This window comes from Heptranchias perlo, chromosome 14 (assembly GCF_035084215.1).
Source record: "Heptranchias perlo isolate sHepPer1 chromosome 14, sHepPer1.hap1, whole genome shotgun sequence".
NCBI classification, from domain to species: domain Eukaryota; kingdom Metazoa; phylum Chordata; class Chondrichthyes; order Hexanchiformes; family Hexanchidae; genus Heptranchias; species Heptranchias perlo.
Window position 1 is genome coordinate 28,575,084 of NC_090338.1, and position 23,232 is coordinate 28,598,315.

A 23,232-nucleotide genomic window follows, 5' to 3' on the forward strand; every position below is an offset into this window, starting at 1 on the left:
TCACATATTAAAAGAGTGGAATTCAAATGACAAGCAAGGCAACATTTTACCTTAAGAGCCAAAGTGAAATAGGGTGAAGTAACATGAACTTTGACTTGCCAGTGCAGACTGAAGCATGTGGGGTCTTTTATTAGTGTGTTTCATCAGAACTAATGGATTAAAACTTTTCATGCTTCACTACTTGAATACTGGTAGCCATCTCAGAACTATGTGGTAGGATTGCTTTTTTTAATTTGACGGCAAGGTTCCTTCTTTCTGGGTTTTAAATTATTTTCTCCCTTTCTCCTACTTTGGTGTTTCATATCATGCACCACCCAAGCAGACAGGACAGGTCGATGACCTAATGTCAAGCCTTCACCAATGGCTGAGCAGAATAGGATTGACTGTACTTTGTTCTCTTCCCTGTCTATGGGAAAATGCCTGTCCTCCGTTATCTTCCAGCCTAAAGTCACAATGGAGCCAATTTTAACCTAACCCACCTGTCATTAAACTGACGAGATCGGGTGCAATGCTAGTTTTACACCCCACCTAAATTTACGCTCCTTTGAAGTCAATGCAGAGTAATATTGGGCACGATGTAAAAGTGGCATTTCACCCCCTCCCACGGGTTTCCCACCCGACAAATTAGGTTAAAATTATCCCCAATAATTCAGAAAGCAGAGTTTAGAAGGTGTAAACCCATATTGTACTACTCTGCGGCTCCATGCATCAGTGCTGCCCCAGTAGGGTTGTGTTCTGTGGAGTGTCAAAGCAGCAGAAAAGTCTGTATCGGATAAAATCTGATTTCCTTTATCAGGCTTTCTCAGCTCTGCTGGGTTTGGTCAATACATAAATTTGGATAACATGGATTGATTAATCCCCTTGTAAAGTAATGAGTGCTTTGTGCTGGTGACGTACGTGAGGTGATTGGGTTCGATCATCTTCTAGTAACCGAAAGGACCTTATAGAGTATAGGTCTGCTTCCACATATACTCTGTTTGAAAAACATTTTGTATGATGGCTTGGGGATTGATTACCAGTCTATAACATGGAATCTATTTCTGCAATGCAGCTGTGTTTACTGATGTAACAATAATCTTTTCTCATTGACTGTTGTAAACTTAACCTATTGTAATTATATATGCTTGTTTTATAATAATATCTTTATTAGTTCTTGGAACATAAATGTTGTACACAAGATTATCACCCAGTCAGGTATGAAGACCATATCAATTATACATTGTTTAGTTATCGGTGTAGCAAGCAATATTGGCCCAGAATTTCCTTGATATGACATTGTACCTTTAAAAAAAGTAATACATCTGCCACTGGCCTCTAGAGAGAGATGCACAGAATTTCCTGGGTATGCTTATCTGCATATTCATTGATGCAAGCATTGGTTTAAAGCCTCTTGCAAAATGCTGAACCAGCAGGAAACTTCCGTGCAGCCTTTCAAATGCACTGTGTAGCCTGCGCTATTCAGAAGAACACAAAGGGAGAAGAAAATAAGGCAGGAGCACTACTTTTCTCTTTCATTTCTCTCTCAAATTACTTCACTGCATGTCTTACCAAAATTTTTATTACACTTGGTCAGAGTTATGAATATTCAAGTGCCATCTGTACCCAGAGCACAGTAGGGCATGGCACCAAGCCAGAGGTGAAGAATGCATAACTTCACTCTTTCAGACCTCCAACCCCTCTGGGAGGGCATTGAAGACATGATGAACAGAAACCTAGGTGTGGGTGCCTCCAAATTACTTGGAATTATCACTTATGTCACCTGAATTGAGGCTTTGACATATTGGCATATTTTAAGAGGACAACGCCAGTTTGGGGTGAATGTCCTCACCACCTGCAATTTAAAATTGCAGGCTGTCAGATTGGATTCCAATCCGGCCAATTACCACCCCATCAGTCTACTCTCAATCATCAGCAAAGTGATGGAAGGTGTCATCGACAGTGCTATCAAGCGGCACTTACTCACCAATAACCTGCTCACCGATGCTCAGTTTGGGTTCCGCCAGGACCATTCGGCTCCAGTCCTCATTACAGCCTGGGTCCAAACATGGACAAAAGAGCTGAATTCCAGAGGTGAGGTGAGAGTGACTGCCCTTGATATCAAGGCAGCATTTGACCGAGTGTGGCACCAAGGAGTCCGAGTAAAATTGAAGTCAATGGGAATTAGGGGGAAAACTCTCCAGTGGCTGGAGTCATGAAGCTGTCCGTGCCCGCATGCAGCAAGACCTGGACAACATCCAAGCTTGGGCTGATAAGTGGAAAGTAACATTCGTGCCAGACAAGTGCCAGGCAATGACCATCTCCAACAAGAGTCCAACCACCTCCCCTTCACATTCAACGGCATTACCATCACCGAATCCCCCACCATCAACATCCTGGGGGTCACCATTGACCAGAAACTTAACTGGGCCAGCCATATAAATACTGTGGCTACAAGAGCAGGCCAGAGGCTGGGTATTCTGCGGCGAGTGACTCACCTCCTGACTCCCCAAAGCCTTTCCACCATCTACAAGACACAAGTCAGGAGTGCGATGGAATACTCTCCACTTGCCTGGATGAGTGCTGCTCCAACAACACTCAAGAAGCTCGACACCATTCAGGACAAAGCAGCCCGCTTGATTGGCACCCCATCCACCACCCTAAACATTCACTCCCTTCACCACCAGTGCACAGTGGCTGCAGTGTGTACCATCCACAGGATGCACTGCAGCAACTCGCCAAGGCTTCCTCGACAGCACCTCCCAAACCCGCGACCTCTACCACCTAGAAGGACAAGGGCAGCAGGCACATGGGAACCACACCACCTGCACGTTCCCCTCCAAGTCACACTCCATCCCGACATGGAAATATATCGCCGTTCTTTCATCGTCGCTGGGTCAAAATCCTGGAACTCCCTTCCTAACAGCACTGTGGGAGAACCTTCACCACACGGACTGCAGCGGTTCAAGAAGGTGGCTCACCACCACCTTCTCAAGGGCAATTAGGGATGGGCAATAAATGCTGGCCTCGCCAGCGATGCCCACATCCCATGAACGAATAAGAAAAAATTCTGCCGGGAGGGGGAATTACAATTGGAACCTATGTTCTTACCCTTTGCACTATCCAGTCATTTGGTTCTGTAATGCAAATGAGGTTGAACACTCCAATTGATGAGATTGATTATGTTTTCATTAATCACTTTGATTTCCAAGTGGTAAAATTAAAGATCCACATACTCTGGTCATTGTTCAAAAATGCAGTGTTTATTTTACTGCTTCAGATCAGATGTGTTCCTCACATACACCAATGATGGATATGGACTTATTACATAGACAAGGAAAACTGAGCACCTGACATAAATTAGAAACAAGAAACAACAATAATCCTTTGTTTTTTTACCAAACACAACTAACGTTGCATGTTAAAAAAGGAAAAATACTTTTTTTACAATTAGAATAAAAATGACTTTGCATATAAAGAATAATTTTTATATAAAATACAAATACAGGTGAAAACAAAAAGATGAATAATGCAAAGTCTTGGGCTTCAGTGTCCACAATAGAAGTGCTTGGAAAAACCCAGTTTTTATCATTCAGTCACCTGTTGAATGACTTTGTACTGAGGAGGTGTGGAGAGGGTGTGCTGTATTGTACAGTAAAATTTCCAGTGCACCATGGGCCCCGCAGCCTTACTTTCAGAATCATGCAACTGCTTAGGTAGCTGTGGTATGTGTCAGCCATGCTTCTCACTTGTTGCTAACTTTTACAAAGACTTCCTTCCATCAACACTTACAGAGAAAGTCAAATTCATGGTTACAGGGTTAAAGGGTTGTTCCAAGCTTACCTAGAAAGGTACCATGAGGGTATGTGTGCTGAGGTATGGATTCACAGGCGTCAGGAATCCTTCATTACCCAAGGTGGCATTCTTCATGTATAAGTTTGGACAGTGAGTGTCAGTAATTTGATTATGTTTGAGGTGTTATACCCAAGCTCAATCCTGTCTTCACCAAATGTTCAGGACCACATATTTTGAACCCCAGTTATTGAACAGTGATCAGGAATCGGAATTTTGATATTTCTTCTCTCTCGTCTGCAGAAATTTGGGCTTACTGTAGCACCCTTACTATTACCCTGGCTGAGATCAGCTAACCCGAAACAGGCTGATGATTGAATCTTAGAACTTGCAGATGACTAACATGTCATCTGGTGCATTTACCCACTGAACTCATACAAGCGGAGTTTTCCAACTTCACGCTGCAAGTGGGGAGTTTCACCTGTCGCCAGTGCATGTTGGAAATTTGTGCTTGGAAAATCGTGTGCGGCATGCAGGTGTATTTCTACTATGTGCAAGTCAGAATATTACCCCTAAAAACGGCTTGTGAAGGGGGATTTTGAACAGAACCAGCAACTTATACCAGCCTGTTCCGAAAACTCAGCTTGAGTGTTGCCATATTGGTTGTGGGAAATGGCTGCACCTGTGGCAGATACTCTGTTATGACACAGACTACTTGCAATGCCGTGTCATCATTTTCATTTTGTTTGAAAAATAAACTTTTAGAAAGATACATTTTAATGGCATGACAGAATGTGACAACTTGGGAGCTTGCTTCATTGCACCCTTCCAATTACAGTTTAGTGAAATGACACATGAATATGTAGCATTACCAGGACAATGAAGATCCTTTAATAGTATACAAATGTTCTGCTGTCACATCTATATTTCTCAGAGGAGAGAATCTCCTTGCCGTTAGCTTTGTCATAATACTGAATAGAAGGTGAAGCCTCAGTCCTTACATTTTATCTAATTTATTATATATTACACATAACAGTTCAAATCACTTTGGGATTAAACCACCTGTATGAACTCAACATCATTTTTTTTTGATGGGGATTATCCTGAAATGATACAACAGATCACTGATGCATGCATGTGCATTATCCGTTTCTTCATGCCATTTTATATCAGAAAGAAACATCGAATATGTGCTACACCTGCAACTGTGGTAACTGTTATAGTTTGACCATTATTTATCAGTGCTGTACACATGGCTGTGTACACCAACCAACCCATCCCATACTGAACTCATCAACTAGCATATAAGCCTAACACAAAGCATACAGGAACTTTGCAACATGGAGAGCTTGGATTGTACAAAGATACCATCTGTCTCAATCTTGACCATAAACTCATACAATTTCTGGTACAGACAAAATAGTCAAGATTCAGCGGTTTACCAAAAAATAAACTCTCTCTGCAGGCTCGTGAGTTATGTGCTCAATCTTATACAGTGTCTTATTTTCCATTAAACAGCTAAGCTCCTGCTTTTATCCTCTAAATATAGAACTCAGTGAAGACTTACACAGTCAGATTTTCAAAACATATTTTGATTAATGTGGGCCATTATAAATAGTATTTTTCAAGTAAACATTTAGTTACCTGAGCCCTATTACTAGACAACTCTGCTTAAATTGATAAAATCAACTGATGCTAAGGTGGTGAATTTCCGCAGACGATTTCTCGCTCGTTCGCTGTACCTTTGGCAGAAGGGCTGTGAAAACCCCAGAAAAATGTTGTTTTTCCGGGATCTCTGAGGCTCTTCCGCTGATGTTACGGTGGACAAGCGGAAGAACCTCTACGGAAATCGACTCCTAAAGTTTTGATTGGGTCAAGGTTTTGTGGAACTTTGCTGTTGGTTTGTTTATTGCCAACGATGTGCCATTCTTTTATTTTCATTTTGCTAAAATGTAATGAATGTAGGCAGCCTAGCCGAAAATGAAGTATGATGTGTGGTGAGGATAGGGTTGCCTCAGTTGTGAATAGTCTACCCACACTGACTGTCCCGACTCATGCACGTCTCCTCATCCATGTGGCGAGGAGCTGGAGGACCAATCACTTCCTGTAGAACACACTCCTTCTGTGTTTCATTGTCTTCAAAAGAGCAAATAAAAAGGAGGGGGAATTCAATGTAAAAAAAATGGAAGGAAACAAAACTACATAATTATGGGAAGTCCTTTGATGGAGTACTGCTGACGAAGAGCAGTGCTCACAGAGAGTGCTGGCTGGGAAATAGGCTCACAGTACCTGATTTTCTGTCCGTTAATGGATTGCAAATCAGGCACTGAGAGGCTTCCATTTCCCAACCAGTGCTCTCTGTGAGCACCACTGCTCGGTCAGTGAATCAGCCTTTATATGTCAACATTGTGTGGTCTGAGATGATTTTCAATGACTCATCTATACTAATGGGAACATGATGGGAAGGGCTGTAGATTGCAAGTACTTTCAAACTACTTTGCTATTATTTTAAAAGAAAATGTCTTATTTTTCCTACCTGTGAGGAGAAATTGTCCATTTCTGTGCTTGCCTCTGCTCTGGTAATATATTTAGTGGGGCAGTCAAAAGTTGGCCAAGAGTGAATTTTTATAAATTTATTATGAAGCACTTTTAACTTCTAAATTGCAGTAGAAAGGAAAGCTATATACTATCACGATGGCCAGTCAGTGAGCACTTGCACTGATTAAACGCAGCTTAGATATTTAATCATCTTCTGTTTTGTCTAAGCAGCTTATCAAAATACTTCAATCTGATATTACCTTTCATACATAAGAATGTTCATTTATCCTTGTTAGCAGTGAAAAAAAATCAATAATTTCCTCAGAAATTTTCATAACTCACTGAATCAAATTAAATCATCAAAAGATGAAAGATCTTGACAGGCTTGTTGTGCATTGATTTGATTCACTATACCATGGTGTGGGAGAACTGGATATGAAGCTCAGTCTTTGCTAACTTGTGTACCAAGGCATAGTCTGAGTTAATGAGGTCCTGCAATTGGGTGGGTCAAAAGATGCAGTTATAAGTGGATGCGAGTTGCTAGACTGAAGGGAAAGATTGGAAGAGTTGAAGCAAGAACCTATCTGTTGTTATAGCATCCTCCAATGGTCAAACTGGGAGTGGCATTCATAGCAGCAACAGAGGCAGGGGGAGATCATTCAGCAAAGTGGACAGGTGACCTGTTCCTAGATTGGTAAAAGGGGGACAAAAGTGACCTGGGATAACTCACCAGAGCAATTTCTATCCCTTCTGCGAGGAAATGCACAGCTTCTGTTCAATGCCTCCCATCTGTCATGCAAAACATTACTATGCACATCAGATGATTACTGCATGGTGTAGCACATTGGAGATCCAGTGCTGAGGTACTGCGGTCATTTTCAAAGAAACCACCCTTCAAATAGATTGGTTGAACCTTTTGAGTTTGGGAGGGTTTGATTATATTCCCAGCATCCATCTTATGCGTGACTTAAAGTTAATTATTGCTATTGGGTTGTGCAATTTTCACTAACACATCTGCAATCAATCAATAAATAAATAGATAAATACATTAACACTGGTAAATAACTAGAATGACCATCAGACTCAGTAACAAAGCAGAATGATAATATGATGAGAGGATCCAGGCTCTAAAGAATCACGCTGAGTGGACTGCACTGGTGTGTGTACAAAGCTGCTTTATCCAATATGTTTGCACTGTTTGGTCTCACTGCGATTTAATTAAGCAGATCTGTTAACACTGTCTCCATTCACACATGCGGTTTCAAGTTATTTTTATACTATAGCTATGAGATATAACTTTGACACGAAATGGTTCATAAAATGAAAGCAATGAATATAAAGAGGTTTTTTTTCAATTTTAATGACTTACTTTCCAACTTAAATGAGGGTGGAAATATCTTTCAGGGACTGAATGGGCAAATATGACACCCAAAAAGTCTAGCAAGACTTCACCAAGGTGAAAGTACCCTTTTGATCTGTTTGAACCTAGAGGGGGTGAAATTGGTCTACAGTCATTGCTTTCAATGGAAAATAAATTGTTCACTGTGTAAAGTGGGCTGTTGATTTGCTACGAGTCTGTTTCGCACACTGGCGTAGACCACTTTCACCTCCATAGTCTCTAAAATATTAAAGACTAGGGGGGATGGGAGGTAAACATCAGTGATAGGTGTTCGTATCATAGACAATTTAACAGGTCACTGTCTTCATGAAAAAGTGTTTGTAAACAAAGAAAGGATTTGCCAAACACAGAACACAATGATGCAACTTTCTCAAAATACATCATTCCATTACATCCATGTGACATTGTCTTGGTGAAAATGAAGCAAACTTTTCCTCCCTTCCCCATCAGAAAGAGGGTTTGTATGATGATGTGGTAAGACATGAAGAAAATAACTTCAGTCATTTGAGGCAACAGTTTGACATCACTCTGCCTTGACTTGTGCATTAAGGACTGTAGATAATTGCCATCTACTTTGCAAGCATATAAAGAGCATTTTCAGGAATGGGATTAATGATACATCTTTACATCTATTTTCTTCCTGTTTTACAATCTCCTGGGCAAGGCGAATTGTCAAGGAAACAGCATTTCCTGTATCCTCATGAAAATTTTAAATTATAGTTTACCATTAATATTAGTATGAGAAGAGTACAAATATACATTTCTGTTAAACAAGGCAATGGCATCCATTTGAGGAGACAAAGCTCCCATTTAAAAATTGCTCCTTTATTTAGGTACTGGTCATATTGCAAACCATATCAGTTTAATGCAAGGTACCCACATCAGAGATGTTATATATAGTGAGTGCATGTGGCAAATTGAGATTAAGAACAAAGGAAAAAACAAAAACACAAATACAGATATAACTACAATGAGGATGAATTACAGGAAGAAGGCTTATTTTAGGAGGAAGGAATCTGATTTAAAGAGAAAAAACATAGTGGATAGGAAATTTCATGAAATCAGCTGAAAATAAGGAACGTTATTCTTGGAATTTCTAACATTCACTCCCTTCACCACCGGCGCACTGTGGCTGCAGTGTGCACCATCCACAGGATGCACTGCAGCAACTCGCCAAGGCTTCTTCGACAGCACCTCCCAAACCCGCGACCTCTACCACCTAGAAGGACAAGGGCAGCAGGCGCATGGGAACAACACCACCTGCACGTTCCCCTCCAAGTCACACACCATCCCGACTTGGAAATATATCGCCGTTCCTTCATTGTCGCTGGGTCAAAATCCTGGAACTCCCTTCCTAACAGCACTGTGGGAGAACCTTCACCACACGGACTGCAGCGGTTCAAGAAGGCGGCTCACCACCACCTTCTTGAGGGCAATTAGGGATGGGCAATAAATGCTGGCCTTGCCAGCGACGCCCACATCCCGTGAACGAATAAAAAAAAAAAAAAAACAGGTACAGCTATCCTTTCCTCCCTTATTGGCTTATGGATAAATGCATCATGTGGTGTGTTACTAAGCCAAACGGGCCAGGAAAGTTCCAAGTTTGATCTCTGGCCTATGCTGAGTTAGCTAACGAGCATAGATCATGACAATATAACAACTGGTACCTACGGGTAACGCTTTGGAAGTCTTAAAATATTAGGGGGACGGGACTGCAGAGCCATAGAACTATGGGCTAATTTGCTGTAATTAATTTATGCTTTCAAGTGAATCTGCTCAAAATGTTGTACCCAACAATTTCTTCAAACTTGGATAGAGTGGAAAATTACATGTAATTACATAAAAGGTACAGCACAGAATCAGGCCATTCGGCCCAACAGGTCTATGCCGGTGTTTATGCTCCACGTGAGCCTCCTCCCACCCTTCTTCCTCTAACCCTATCATCATATCCTTCTATTCCTTTCTCCCTCACGTGTTTATTTAGCTTCCCCTTAAATGCATCTATGCCAGTCACCTCAACTACTCCTTGTGTTAGCAAGTTCTACATTGTAAACATTCTCTGGATAAAGAAGTTGCTCCTGAATTCCCTATTGGATTTATTAGTGACTATCTTATATTTATGGCCCTAGTTTTGGCCTCCCCCACAAGTGGAAACATCTTTTCTACGTTTACCCTATCAAACCCTTTCATAATCTTAAAGACCTCTATCAGGTTACCCCTCAGCCTTCTCTTTTCTAGAGAAAAGAGTCATAGCCTGTTCAATCTTTCCTGATAGGTATAAGCTCTCAGTTCTGGTATCATCCTTGTAAATCTATTTTGCACCTTCTCCAGTGCCTCTTTATCCTTTTAATAATATGGAGACCAGAACTGTGCCCAATACTCCAAGTGTGGTCTAACCAAAGTTCTATACAAGTTTAACATGAGTTCTCTGCTTTTCAATTCTAACTCTCTAGAAATGAACCCCAGTGCTTTGTTTGCTTTTTTTCTGGCTTAATTAACCTGTGTCACTACTTTTAGTGATTTGTGTAACTGTACCCCAAGATCCCTTTGCCCTCTACCCCATTTAGACTGTTATTTTCCAATGAGTATGTGGCCTCCTTATTCTTCCTACCAAAATGCACCACCTCCTACTTATCTATATTGAAATTAATTTGCCAATTACACGCCCATTCTGCAAGTTTATTAATGTCTTCTTGTATTTTGTCACAGTCTTCATCGGTATTAAATATATCCCCCAATTTGCTGTTACCCGCAAATATTAAAATTGTACTTCCGATTCCCAAGTCCAAATCATTTATCTAAATGATGAACAACAGTGGTTCCACTACCGATCCTTGTGGAACACCGCTTCCCATCTTTTGCCAATCTGAGTAACTACTTTTAATCCCTACTCTCTGCTTTGTAGCCAGTTTGCTATCCATACTGCTCCCTGTCCCCTGACTCCACAATGCTCCGACCTTAGTCATGAGTCCACAATGTGGTACCTTATCGAAGGCCTTTTGAAAATCCAAATATATTACACCTACTGCATTATCCTTGTCTACTCTTTCTGCTACTTCTTCAAAAAATTCAATAAAGTTGGTCAAGCATGACCTTCCCTTTTGAAACCCATGCTTTATTTATACTGTGGTATGAATCTTTATTATATGTTCAGTTTTGAGATGTTTTTCTATTATATCTTTGAGTAAGGATTCCATTATCTTTCCTACCACCATCACATTTTAAAGATTGTCCTTGAAAAAAACGATGTGGAAACTTTTGGGACAATGTCTGTATACATGCTGTGGATTGATAGTTTTCATACTAAAATCTGTAATTGAGTCACTTCTGTATGATGTAAAGTGGCATATGGTTCTTCTGTGTGCTTTCCCCTTCCCCACCATAAATGGAGACAGTCTTCCTTTTCATTGAACATTTTATTCAAGTTTGAAGCCACAATTACCCCCCTATGGCAAATTTCTGATCTTGGTAAGGAAGTACTGATTTGAGGCTAGTCAATATTCACAGAGGAATAGACAGAGCTCTCTTATAGGGAGCTTTTCTGCCTCATCTCTTTGGCAGGGAGATTTGTGGGGTGGAGGCAGAGGTGGAAGGAAAGAGGAATCATTGAGAGAATAGAGAATATTTTCAGCAATGTATTTGTCCGTGAAAAATTAGACAAATAAAAAAGAATGATAGCTCCATTTATCGTCTTGTGTTTTTGCTGGCTAGTACAAGCTCACTGTGTACTTGTTGCTGTTTGTTTCTTGCTTTGTGCCAATTCAAATTCCCAAATCCCAGCCTTACAACTAAACTGACAATGTGGTTTTATTGTGTTGTATTTCACATGTGTAGTTTTCTTACTTTAATGGCTCCCAAACTGTTTGCGGATATTTGGATCATTATGCTTGTTCACTGCACTTTCTTAATCAATATTTGTAATGCCAGTCTCCATGAAACTCTCATCCATCTTTAGTGTGTTTCACAAACACTCCGCTTCAGCTTGCACTTAATCCTTAGCACTATGTTAAAGCGCTTAAATCGTTCAATACTGCAATTAGTGGTGATGCCTTGTAATGGAAAGGGCAAGGAGACAAATATTTTTATAGTGCATCATCGCCCCCTTCATCTGAGCTTGTAAAACTTTCTTTTTAGTTAAGTAAGCACACAAAGTACTGATGTAATTCATAAAAATGTCATTAGTCACAATTTTGAAATGAAGCCGGGATGGAGGCGGGAGGGACAATTTGAGGTCGGGAAACCCATTAGTACGGGTTTCCCAGACGTCCTTACGATTTTGACAAAAGGACTTTTTTTTTGTCAGTTTCCCATCCGACTGACCGGCTGAGTGACAGGCTGGTCTCAGTCGGATGGGAGACCAGCCAGGGAGAGGACATCTGCAGGTAAGTCTACAGGTAAGTCTTTGTATGGGGGGGAGGGGGATGGGGGGCATGGGTGGGCAAGGGGCACAGGTGGACAAGGGGCATAGGTGGGCAAGGGGCATAGGTGGGCAAGGGGCATAGGCGGGCATGGGGAATAGGTGGGCATGTGTGGGCATAGGTGGGCACGGGGCCGCGAGTCATGGGGGATGGGATCAGGGGTGAGTAACGGGGGCGGTGGGATCGGGGGTCATCGCAGGGGTCCGCGATCGTTGAGGGGGAGTGTCAGGGGATTGGGGTCGGAGGATCGGGGTCAGGGTCGGAGGATCGGGGTCAGGGTCGGAGGATCGGAGTCGGGGTCGGAGGGGGAGGATCGGAGTTGGATGATCGGGGTCGGGGGTCCGCGATCGGGGAGGAGGGTCCATGATTGGGGGGTCGGGGTCCGCGTTCGTGGGGGGGGGGTCTGTGATCGGGGTTGGGGGGGGGGGCTCGGTGTAGGTAGGCTTGTTGGGCCTGGGGGAAGCACTCTTGCTCCTCCGGTCCCACAAGCTGTGCCTTTCTAGGCACTTACCTGCAGTCTCAGGCCTTCTCACCTCCTTTCATGAGGAGTAAAACGGAAGGCCTGGGAATCCCGGCCCCCCCGGGGTTGAAATCTGGAATTAGTTAAAAATGGACGCCTGAAGCCTCCTTGAAAGGTTTTCAGGCCCGACCAGCCTTCTGGGAGCTGGTTGGTCACCCGCCCCTCGTCCCGCCTCCATGAAAACCGGAAATGGGCGGGTTGGAGGTGGGTTGGGGGCGGGACAGAAATGGCGGCAATTTTCAATGCCCCCCGCCTGTAACCCACTTTTAAAATCGAGTCCATTGAGTCCCCATATGTCATACGTGTCAAGGCTTTTGTGGTCACATTCTATGAAACTGTGGTAATCATCTTTAAATGAACAAAAATTAAAAAGATCCTAAATTCATCTGGAAACAAAATATTAGGTTGCATTGTGCAGTGTTTTAAATTATGAAGTTAACCGTTACTATAATATTGTCATAAAGTTGAAAAACTCACTCATGGCCAGGGTTTCTGCATAAATTTTGCCATCAGGTTCCATCTTACTAAATTAGATGTATTGCAACAGTTCATTTTGAGAACGTAATAAAAAATAAAATGGGGAGACTCATAGTTCCAAGACACAGCATCACATTACAGTATTAAAGGAATCTTAAGACTAGGAAACAAAGAAGGTATTTAAGCTTTAAAGAACTCTCCAGAACAATCTACCGGGGAAGCGGTGATAGGCTGTTATTAAAGGACTGGAATATCACTGTCCTTTGGCTGAAATATTCACAATCATTTCCCTGCCTTTCAGCATTGTGTTGTTGCTTATTAGAGCACAGTTAAAGATATGTTTTTAAATTTTTCATATCTTGGTGGGGGAAGGGGGGTGCGGTGGGGAGTGAGAGGCTTCTTTGGATAGGATAAAAATATTCAGTTTCTCTTAATCAGGCAAAATTGCCTGATCAATAGCAAGGGAACATTCCAAAACCGCTGGTGAGATGCATTTTGCTGACTGGCTAATGTTTTACAGTGTGTTGGAGCTTCTCCCGATGTTAGATTCAATTCAGTTCAGGTGCAGCATTCTGCTAATTGGAACATTGTACTTTCAGATGCCACAATCATCCTTGCAACTTTTCTTTAAAAAAAACAGTGGAAATCCTACTGGAAGTGTTTTCTCCACCATGTCACCAAACACTGAACAATGCTCATACACCCTCAGGGTTAACTAATGCATTAACAACACTGTGAATTTACCTCTCCCGCTAGCTTTTATCTCTGCCATTTCAGGAATGTACATTGCAACAAGGGGCTCACCATACACAATGGCTCACAGAAGCAAATCTGTCAATTTTAGAATATCGTATCATCTACGTTGATAAAACATATTAAAGGAGTCACAAAATTAGTGGGGGAGGAGTCAAGTATTTAAACAACAATTAGCTGAATAATGTCAATCAACGTGTACCTTTATTGTTTTTGCTTTGTGACCCTTTGAGTACTGTAGTATCATTATTGCACCCAAATTAAAAGAGATGGAACAATGAGATTGACATCAAAGTAAAAATTATAGTGGCCTCAGTTTTTGTTTCTAGCTTGCAAAAGGACTGAAAAAGAAATATCCTGTAGTGCTTTTTGTCTTTTAGTCTACATCTATGATAGTCTACAGTGAAAAGTTATAGAAAATATATATATTTTTTGCAGATATGGGTTAGACAATGAGTGATTTAAAAAATGCAAAGGGTTAACACGCAAAGGGTTAATTTATTATTCAACTAATAGTTGCATCCTAACGCTCACGCTAATAATGTTCAAAACACTGCAAGTTCAGCAAAGTTATTGTGTACATTAAGATTGCTTTTCAGTGTAAAAAAATGCAGATGTTAACTGTACAGTTGTCTTAAAAGCAGTGTGAAAGGTCATTGGATGAATGTAAGCTCCACTCTGTAGCCTCTCATGCTTCCCCAACCCATACGATTGTGTTACCTCGTATTATGTCGGATATCTCACAGTTCAATTTGTTTTGTCTTGCACCTATGATGAACAGGGAATCATTAGATGGGGTAACAAGATGCTGTCCAAATAGGCCGCTGCCTATTACGGCCCTGTTGTTGCTATTCCACAGCCAGTCCTTTTGTTTTATGGGATCCTTTAGGCCCTTAATGATGTTAACCTTCCCTGTGGAGAGCTCCAGAAAAAGCAGATCTGTCTGAACACGAGAACTGGCGTAGATGTAGTACTGGTTGGCTTCTGTGAAAGATGGCTGAAAGGTCACATCAACAATGTGTAGGTTTGTAGTAATGTCAAATGCAGACTTGATCTCACCTCGATAGGTAATAGACTGGACTCTCAGTAACCCCCTGTAATCTGTGCTGACTAGGTAGTGTCCATCAGGGGAGATGTATGGAGTACCTGACACCTCATCATTATATCCGATTACAGAATCAGTGACACTGTCTACGATGATCTGTGGCTGGGACGCAGTTGAGCTATTTGCCTGACAATGGATAAAGTAATAGCCACCCAGATGAGTGTAGGCCATTGCCTGTGGGATGCAGCTATAGTTCTTCAGGCTGATTGTTTTGATGTAGGCCACAGTCTCCAGATCAATCTTGTGAAGTGCTGCTTCTGATCTGTGAAGAATAAATCCGAACCTAAAAAAATATATAAAAACACAGATCGCATGGAGAATTAATCATTTAAGTAAAAACAAAATGAAGTGAAAATAAAAAACAAAAGACCATCTTACATAAACATATGGGGCTGAATTTCCACTGGTTTCATCTGTTTGTCCACTGTAACTTTGGCGGAAGAGCCATGGAAAATCTCGTGAAAACAGCATCATTTTTCTGGGGTTTCCACGGCTCTTCACCAACGTTAGGGTGGATGAGCGAGAAAACCCTTGCAGACATTCATTCCCATTGTAGACAATGATTATTTGCTTAAAACTGCACTCTAATAAGGACAAGTATCAAGCATATAAGGGTTTTTCCATTTATTTCCATGGTGTTGGGCTGCTATTAAGGAAGGAGTCCAATCTATTAAAAATCAAGTAGTAGAAGGTTGAGTGATACATTTGGTTAAGATGTTGTTTCTGTAACAGACACAAATGTCTGGTTGTAAAATTCTAGGTAGTTGGCTATATTACAAGTTCTTTCTCATTTTATGTGGCCAGCAGACAATAGTCCTGTGATGTTAGGCTTCAGTGAGAGCTTTCTAAACAGAACAAAACATAGTAATGAAAAAGAAAGATCTAACAGAAACACCAGGGTTTGCTAATGTGATGTTAAGTACTTTGTGCCCAATGTGAACATTGTCCCAAATTGTAACAATCAAGCGCTCTGAGTCTGCACACCAATAATGCACAAGACTTTTTAGGGAAGTGGATTATAGGGTCCTCCCTATGCAGTGGTCCAGATACTCAGCACCTGTTTGCAATGGGTACTTAAGGTATCGTGGGGCTGCTTTTATGTGATTGCAGTTAATGAACATTGTTAGGGAAAAATAAAGGTTGCTTCATTCTGCCTCTAACCTATGCTATATCTGACCTGAAGTACTGAATGTTGACACTGGATGCAAAAAATGGAAAAGTGTTCAATTTCCTGCACTAACGTCCCTCTCCTTGATGAACACAAAAATTCACTCCTCCTCAAAAAAGAAATGATCAGCATCAGAATATAAGAAAGTTCAAAATGAAACTGGTTTATGATGCCTGCTCCACCCAAAGACCACGTATGATTATTCCATCCTGTCCCTTCCTTCCCCTACTTTAAGGAACACTAAGTTCCTCCTGAAAAAATAAAGCAGTTCTAGAAATATCCTTATAACCTTTAATCCCATTTCTTAACAAATATTGATCCAACATCCTTTTCTCCGCGTCTATTCCACATGTCCACTGTAATGTGGAATTTATTTTTCAAATCACCTAGCTTGAAGTGTATGAATTGTGCACTTGTGTTTTAAAGTCCTTTGCTCAATGTCCAAGCTAGATATTTTATTTACTTCAATCTCGTCTGCCTCCAGTCTTTTTCCAATGAAAATGTTTAATTGTTTCAGCCTTTCTTCATAATTTAGTCACCTAAGGCCTGGAATATTCCTGGTCATTCTTTTCCAAACCCTTTCGAATGCATCTGTAACCTTTTTAAGGTAGCTTGTGCAAAACTGTGCACCATATTTCAGAAATATAAAGAAACAAAAATGGAAGAATTTGAAATGCCAAAGGTACAATGGTCTATTCTATTTTCTGTACTTCAAAGATATAACACGCTAATGATTTACTTGATCTAGAATATGGAAATTATTATTTTTGGCTCAAATGGATGTAAGTAGTCAAAATGCCATTTACAACTTAATTCCCATGTTTACAGTTTGATGTGTTGAAAGTTTCAGACTGAGACCCCATTTTGAAGGAACAGATACCTAGGCCCTGATTTTAGAATGGAGGCAGGATGGCAGCGGGCAGGTGAATGGGCACGTGGGTAACCCAACTAATAAAATATGTCCATTTTGCACAGGATCGCAAGTGAATTGGTGCCACTGAACGAAGCTTCCGGGTTTGCCATCTGAAAGCTGCGCAGCGGGAGGACTGCGCACCCGCATCACAGGCTGTCAGCTGCAGGGCCATTGCTCCAAAGGCTTTTGCTGGAGCAAAGACCCAGAAATCACAATAGAGCAGCACAGAGGCAAGGCTACTCCAAGGGTCCAGTGATGCCTCACTTCAGCTGCTACTGGCCGGGGTCACGAGGAGGAGGGAACTATTTTACCCCGTGAAATGGAAGGAAGTGGCCTGCCTCTGTCACCAAGAAGGCCTGGTTCGAGGTGGCAGAGGAGGTCACCAGCAGCAGCAACATCTCCCGCACCTGGGTTCAGTGCAGGAAGCGCTTCAGTGACCTCATTAGGTCAGCAAAAGTGAGTACACTTACTGATTCTCCTGCATTCTGTCTTCCACATCACTTCCCCCTCATACTCACCCTCTGATGCACCTCTTTCATGGTCAGCCTCACCCAAACCAATGCATTCACTGGTTGGCCACTTCACCATCACTCACTCACACATCTGTACTTTCTCCCTTTCTAGAAGAGAGTGCAAAATGCACGTGAGAGTATGAGGACTGGAGGGGGGGCCACAACAAACAGTGGTCCTCACAGACTCTGAGCAGGAGGCCCTGGAGATCAGCCGCACCCTCGAGTGCGGCTGTCCGTTGGGGAAGCCGAGACTGGCACCCCTCAAACGTCTAGTGACACAACTTTAACATTCATCACACACAACATGAATTGATGTTAACAATGATTGGCATGTTGAGCACCTCAGTATGCTCATCGCAACATGACACATCTGTAATTATGCTTAATATTGCCTTCTAGGAACCTGCCAGCCTCTGAGGGTGCACCATCACATCTGCACCAGTGCAGATACTCACATCTCAGTGGATCCTAGTAGTCAGTCAGTTGGGTTGATACCTGGTGAGTCGCCACACACAAGTGAGCACGAGCAGACACTGGTGGCAGGGACAGCTGCGGAGAGTGCATCGGTAGCGCACTCCTCTCCAGGCTCTGCTGAGCTGGAAGCAGATGCTGAACCCATAAAACCATAGAACCACAGAAAAGATACAGCGCAGAAGGGGGCCATTCAGCCCATCGTGTCCGCGCCAGCTCGAAGAACAACCAGGTGCCCATTCTAACCCCGGGGGCCATCCTTTAAAAGGAGAATGATTGAGGGACAGCACCACATTTGTGAGGTACTGGAACAGGTGCCACGCACACTCTCCACAATAATGCAGAGGATGGAGGAGGTCAAATCGTGCATTAGTGGAATGGTGGCACAGGTACGGGAGGGAATGTCTGAGATAGTGTCACAGGGACGTGAGCAACTGTCTGAGATAGTGTCACAGGGACGTGAGCAACTGTCTGAGATAGTGTCACAGGGACGTGAGCAACTGTCTGAGATAGTGTCACAGGGACGTGAGCAACTGTCTGCAATAGTATCACAGGGACGTGAGCAACTGTCTGAGATAGTGTCGCGGGAATGTCTGCGATGGAGAGAACGGCTGCCTCCATTGCCCTTCAAGCCTGGCTCACAAATGAGTCTATGTAGGCCATGATAATGGCGGTGCAGACTGTGGATGTCAACATGTCTGCCATCTTAAACAGGATGACAGATACCTTATCTGTGGCCTTACAACACAGCACTTTTGTTCACCAAGCTGCTCTGCAGCAGGGTGGTAGGAGTGATGTGGGCCTGGCCCAGGAGAGGGATGATAGCGAAAGGGGACGTGGAAGTGGGGACGCCATTCAAAGCACTCCCATGTCTCACCCGTTGCCACCCTCTCAACCAGTACCCGCAATGCTGCCCCCTCTCTAGATGGCCGAGTCAGCCCCTGCACAGGTGCAGGTGAAGCAGTCTTTGGAGGGGCCCTCACGGGCTCCAAAACCCAGGGGGCATAGGCCCAAAGCATCTAAGCAGTCAGGGCATGAAAGTGAGCTGCTGCAGCCACAGGGGATGCACCAAGTAGAAGTGGTAGGAAGAGAAAGGCTAAGGATTTGTGATCATGAAGGGTGTGCACAAGGGTGTCTGACTGACTGTCATGTTTTTCACTTAGATTTGGTTTTTGTTAAAGTCACATTAAATGTTATCATTCTCACCACCACTGCCACATCTTGCCCATTCTTGACTGCTTTTGTGATAGCGCCCGTTCACGTGCCTCATCATGAACGGCGACACTTGATGCCACCCAGTGGGTGTATGTATAGTTGTAGGACTGTTTTGTGGAGGGGGGCTGGGGGGCTGGTGTTGAATCTGGTCCTTCGAGGTGGTATGAGGACTGGACTCTTCTCACTTTCTGATCTTACGAGAATCGTTCCCATATCAGTGCATCCCTGGCCTCACGAGCAGCCAGGTGAGCCGCTGCTCTGCCCATGCGTACCTCCTCCTCCTCCTCCTGCTGCTCCTCTTCAAAGTGGCTGGCAGATGTGGATGGGGCCTCCTCAAGCGGTACCCCTCTCTGTTGTGCCATGTTGTCCAGGACACAACACACTACTATAATGCGACCCACTCTCGCTGGTGCATATTGCAGAGCACCCCCAGAATGATCGAGGCACAAAATCGCATCTTAAGGAGCCCTATTGCATGTTCAATTGTAGACCTGATGGCGAAATGGCTGTCATTGTAGCAACGCGGTTGGTCACTGATGGGGTTCCTCTGAGGGGTCATGAGCCACGTGTGCAGGGGGTATCCTTTGTCCCCGAGGAGCCAGCCCTTAATGGTGTTGGTCCGTGGAAGTGCCCTGGGATGTTGGATTCCCTCAGATGAAGGAGTTGTGGCAGCTGCCAGGGAATCTGGTGCACACGTGAAGGAATCTTTTTCGGTGGTTACAAACGAGCTGAGTGTTGATGGAGTGATACCCCTTTCTGTTGATGAACAGTCCTGGCTCGTGTGGAGGTACCCGTATTGTGATATTGGTGCAATCGATTGCACCCTGCACCCGTGGGAAGCCAGCCACAGAGTGGAATCTCACTGCCCTCTCCGTCTGGCTGAGGTCGTCCATGGGGAAGTTGATATAGTGCGAGGCCCTGTGAAACAAGCCGTCAGTGACCTGTATTATGCACTTGTGTGCAGACAACTGAGAGACCCCGGTGATGTCCCCGGTGGCACCTTGGAATGACTCAGAGGCAAAGAAGTTGAGGGCAGTGGTGACCTTGACAGCGACGGGTAATGAGATGCCGAACCAGCTCGGGATTTACCTGATTTTCGGAGCCCCCCTGCCCCCAACGCACCTGCTCCTTCATTCTAAAATTGAGGCCCTACTCATTCAATTCACATTTGGTTTAGTTTTTTTAAATTTTATGGAGAGAGAACAAACTCATCACTTGTCAAATTAGTGGCATTTAAAATAATAGAAAGGGAGGAGGGGGTGCTTTCATGTACAGTCACCATGGCCAACTTTAGAGTGGCACTGAGAGAAGCCTAAGAGTAGTTTGCCCAGCTGCCCTCTCATCCAGGGATAGTGTAAGGAGACAAAGAAAGAGGTGAGGAGAAAAAAAACCTTAAAAGAGGAAATTGGGAAGAGAAGAATGGAAAATAAGGTAAATGGGGGGAATAGTAGCTCTAGCTGATATTGATTTGATTATTTCAACTGCTGTAAATTGGGCAAAATAAATATAGTCTCCTAATGCAAAGAGTCTCCCGAAAATAAACATGAAATCTCTGGCACAGATTATCAGGTAGATCTGAAATGGCAAGTGGTTCATTTGTTGACATCTGAGAGCCGAGACATCTTTTATTAGCTTCATCTACCTTATTGTCTATGTCTGGGAAACCCACTTTGGTTCTGAGGAGGACTTTTGTTTTCATTGTCCTTTAATGGTCAACGTGATTGAGACACAACTGTCAAACCTATACATCTGTCATTAATGACTATATGCTCGCCACATAGAATATCATCCTCAGTGATAGATGCCTCATGGTGAAGCATCCAAAGCTGCCAGGAAACTATTTCAACTTGTGCCATTAACTTATGTGTAAACACTATATCACTGCCTGCATTGTAAGATTCTTCTGTCTAGTCTTATATCAGCTGGAATGATTCATTTGGGATCAGAATGTTGCATAACTAAATGAACAAATTCTTCAGCTCTCTCTGACTTGTGGAAGCTACTGAATCTGGTAGTCGTGATATCTAGTCAGCAGGATTATCAGATCCAGGTCGGTAGTTAAAACTCATGTCAAAAGACTGGATTTTTAGCAGCCATTGTTGGATCCTAGAAGGTTTAGATTGTGGCTTGGGGAATATGGGGATGAAAAGCTTATGATCTGTAATTACAGTAAATTGTCGACCGTAGATGTTTAGATGAAATCTTTACACAGCCCGTATAATTACCACCATTCATTCTGGCTGTTGCTCTGTGGAATTGCGTTAACAACAGGCATAAATGATAGGTCTAGATGGACGAAAATCATCTTGTTGCATAAAGATGGCTCCTAGTACAGCAACAAATTGAATTTATATGGTGCCTTTAATGTAGAAAATCGTTCAAAGATGCTTCACAGAGGCTTAATCAGACAAAATTGGACACTGAATCAAAGAAGAAGATATTAGGATGGGTGACTAGATGCTTGGTGAAAGAGATAGGTTTTAAGGAGCGTCTTAAAGGAGAAGGTAGTAGAGAAACAGAGGGGTTTAGGGAGGGAATTCTAGAGCATGGGCCTAGGTGGCTGAAGGCATGGTGACCAGTGGTGTGGCAGAAGGAGGGGCATATGCACTAAAAACCAAGTCGGAGGAACGGAGAGCTCAATGGTGAGGGAGGGGGAGTTGTAAAGCTGGAGAAGCTTACAGAGATAGAGTTAGGTAAAGCCGCAAAAAAATTTAAACACGTAGATGAGAATTTTAAGTTGGAGGCATTGGGGGACTGGGAGTCAATGTAAGTCAGCGAGGACAGGGTTGTTGGGTGCGCAGGACTTGGTGTGGGATAGGATATGGGCAGCAGAGATTGGGATGAGCTGAGATTTATGGAGCGGAGAGGATGAGAGGCCAGCAAGTACAGCATAGGAATAGATGAGTCTGGAGGCTACAAAGGCATGGATGTAGGTTTCAGCAGCAAATGGGCTGAGATAGGGATGGAGGCAGGCAATTTCACGGAGGTTGTACTAGGCTATCTTTGTCTTTGAACAGAGGATATGGGGTCAGAAACTCAGTTTGGTGTTGAATCTAGGTAGTATTTAGTATCATAGTATCATAGTAGGTACAGCACAGGAGGAGGCCATTCGGCTCATTGTGCCTGTGCCGGCACTTTGGTAGAGCTATCCAATTAGTCCGATTCCCCTGCTCTTTCCCCATAGCCCTGTAAATTTTTTCACTTCAAGTATTTATCCTTTTGAAAGTTACTATTGAACCTGCTTCCACCACCCTTTCAGGCAGTACATTCCAGATCGTTACAACTCGCTGCTTAAAAAAATGTTTCCTCATGTCATCTCTGGCTCTTTTGCCGATCACCTTAAATCTGTGTTTTGTTACCGACCCTTCTGCCACTGGAAACAGTTTCTCCTTATTTACTCTGTCAAAACCATTCAGGATTTCGAACACCTCTATCTAATCTCCCCCTAACCTTCTCTGTTCTAAGGAGAATAATCCCAGCTTCTCCAATCTCTCCACATAATTGAAGTCCCTCATCCCTGGTACCATTCTATTAAATCTCTTCTGCACCTTCGCTAAGGCCTTGACAGCCCCCGGAAGGCAAATGCCGCTCCTGTCCATGGGCATAGCATTCTTTGCTCTTTGCTGGGCAAACACCGATGTGTGGGTAGTTTCTATCATAGCAAAAACACACAATTGGAACCAACCTGCCTTGACTATGGTTTCACCTTGGCATGATGCAATTTTAACTTGATGTTTATCCAATTGATAGGGATTTGTTGCTTGGTTTCTCCATCTGCTCTATGACATTTGGCCAGATCAATCACTCTGACCAGTTCTAAAAGCTAATCTAAGGTTCGTTCTTTCTCTGGGACTCGGCAGTGCCAAATGTTAGACAAACTACCTTCCATAATCTGTATTTTAATTTTACTACCTGCATCTGTGAAATAATACATTGCTTCTTGTCAATGTAAGAATGTGCAAAAGGCAACTACGG

The 23,232-nt window shown here is 43.0% G+C and overlaps 1 protein-coding gene across 1 annotated transcript in view; it reads right to left on the reverse strand.

Annotated features, from left to right (window-relative positions):
- Window positions 1-14,561: 14,561 nt before the first annotated feature.
- LOC137332094 (follistatin-related protein 5-like) overlaps window positions 14,562-23,232 on the reverse strand; it is a 499,413-nt gene continuing 490,742 nt past the window's right edge. Inside the window, exon 16 of the mRNA XM_067995811.1 lies at window positions 14,562-15,261. Within this exon, the coding sequence (XP_067851912.1) occupies window positions 14,562-15,261 (700 nt within the window). The remainder of the gene's footprint in view (window positions 15,262-23,232) is intronic.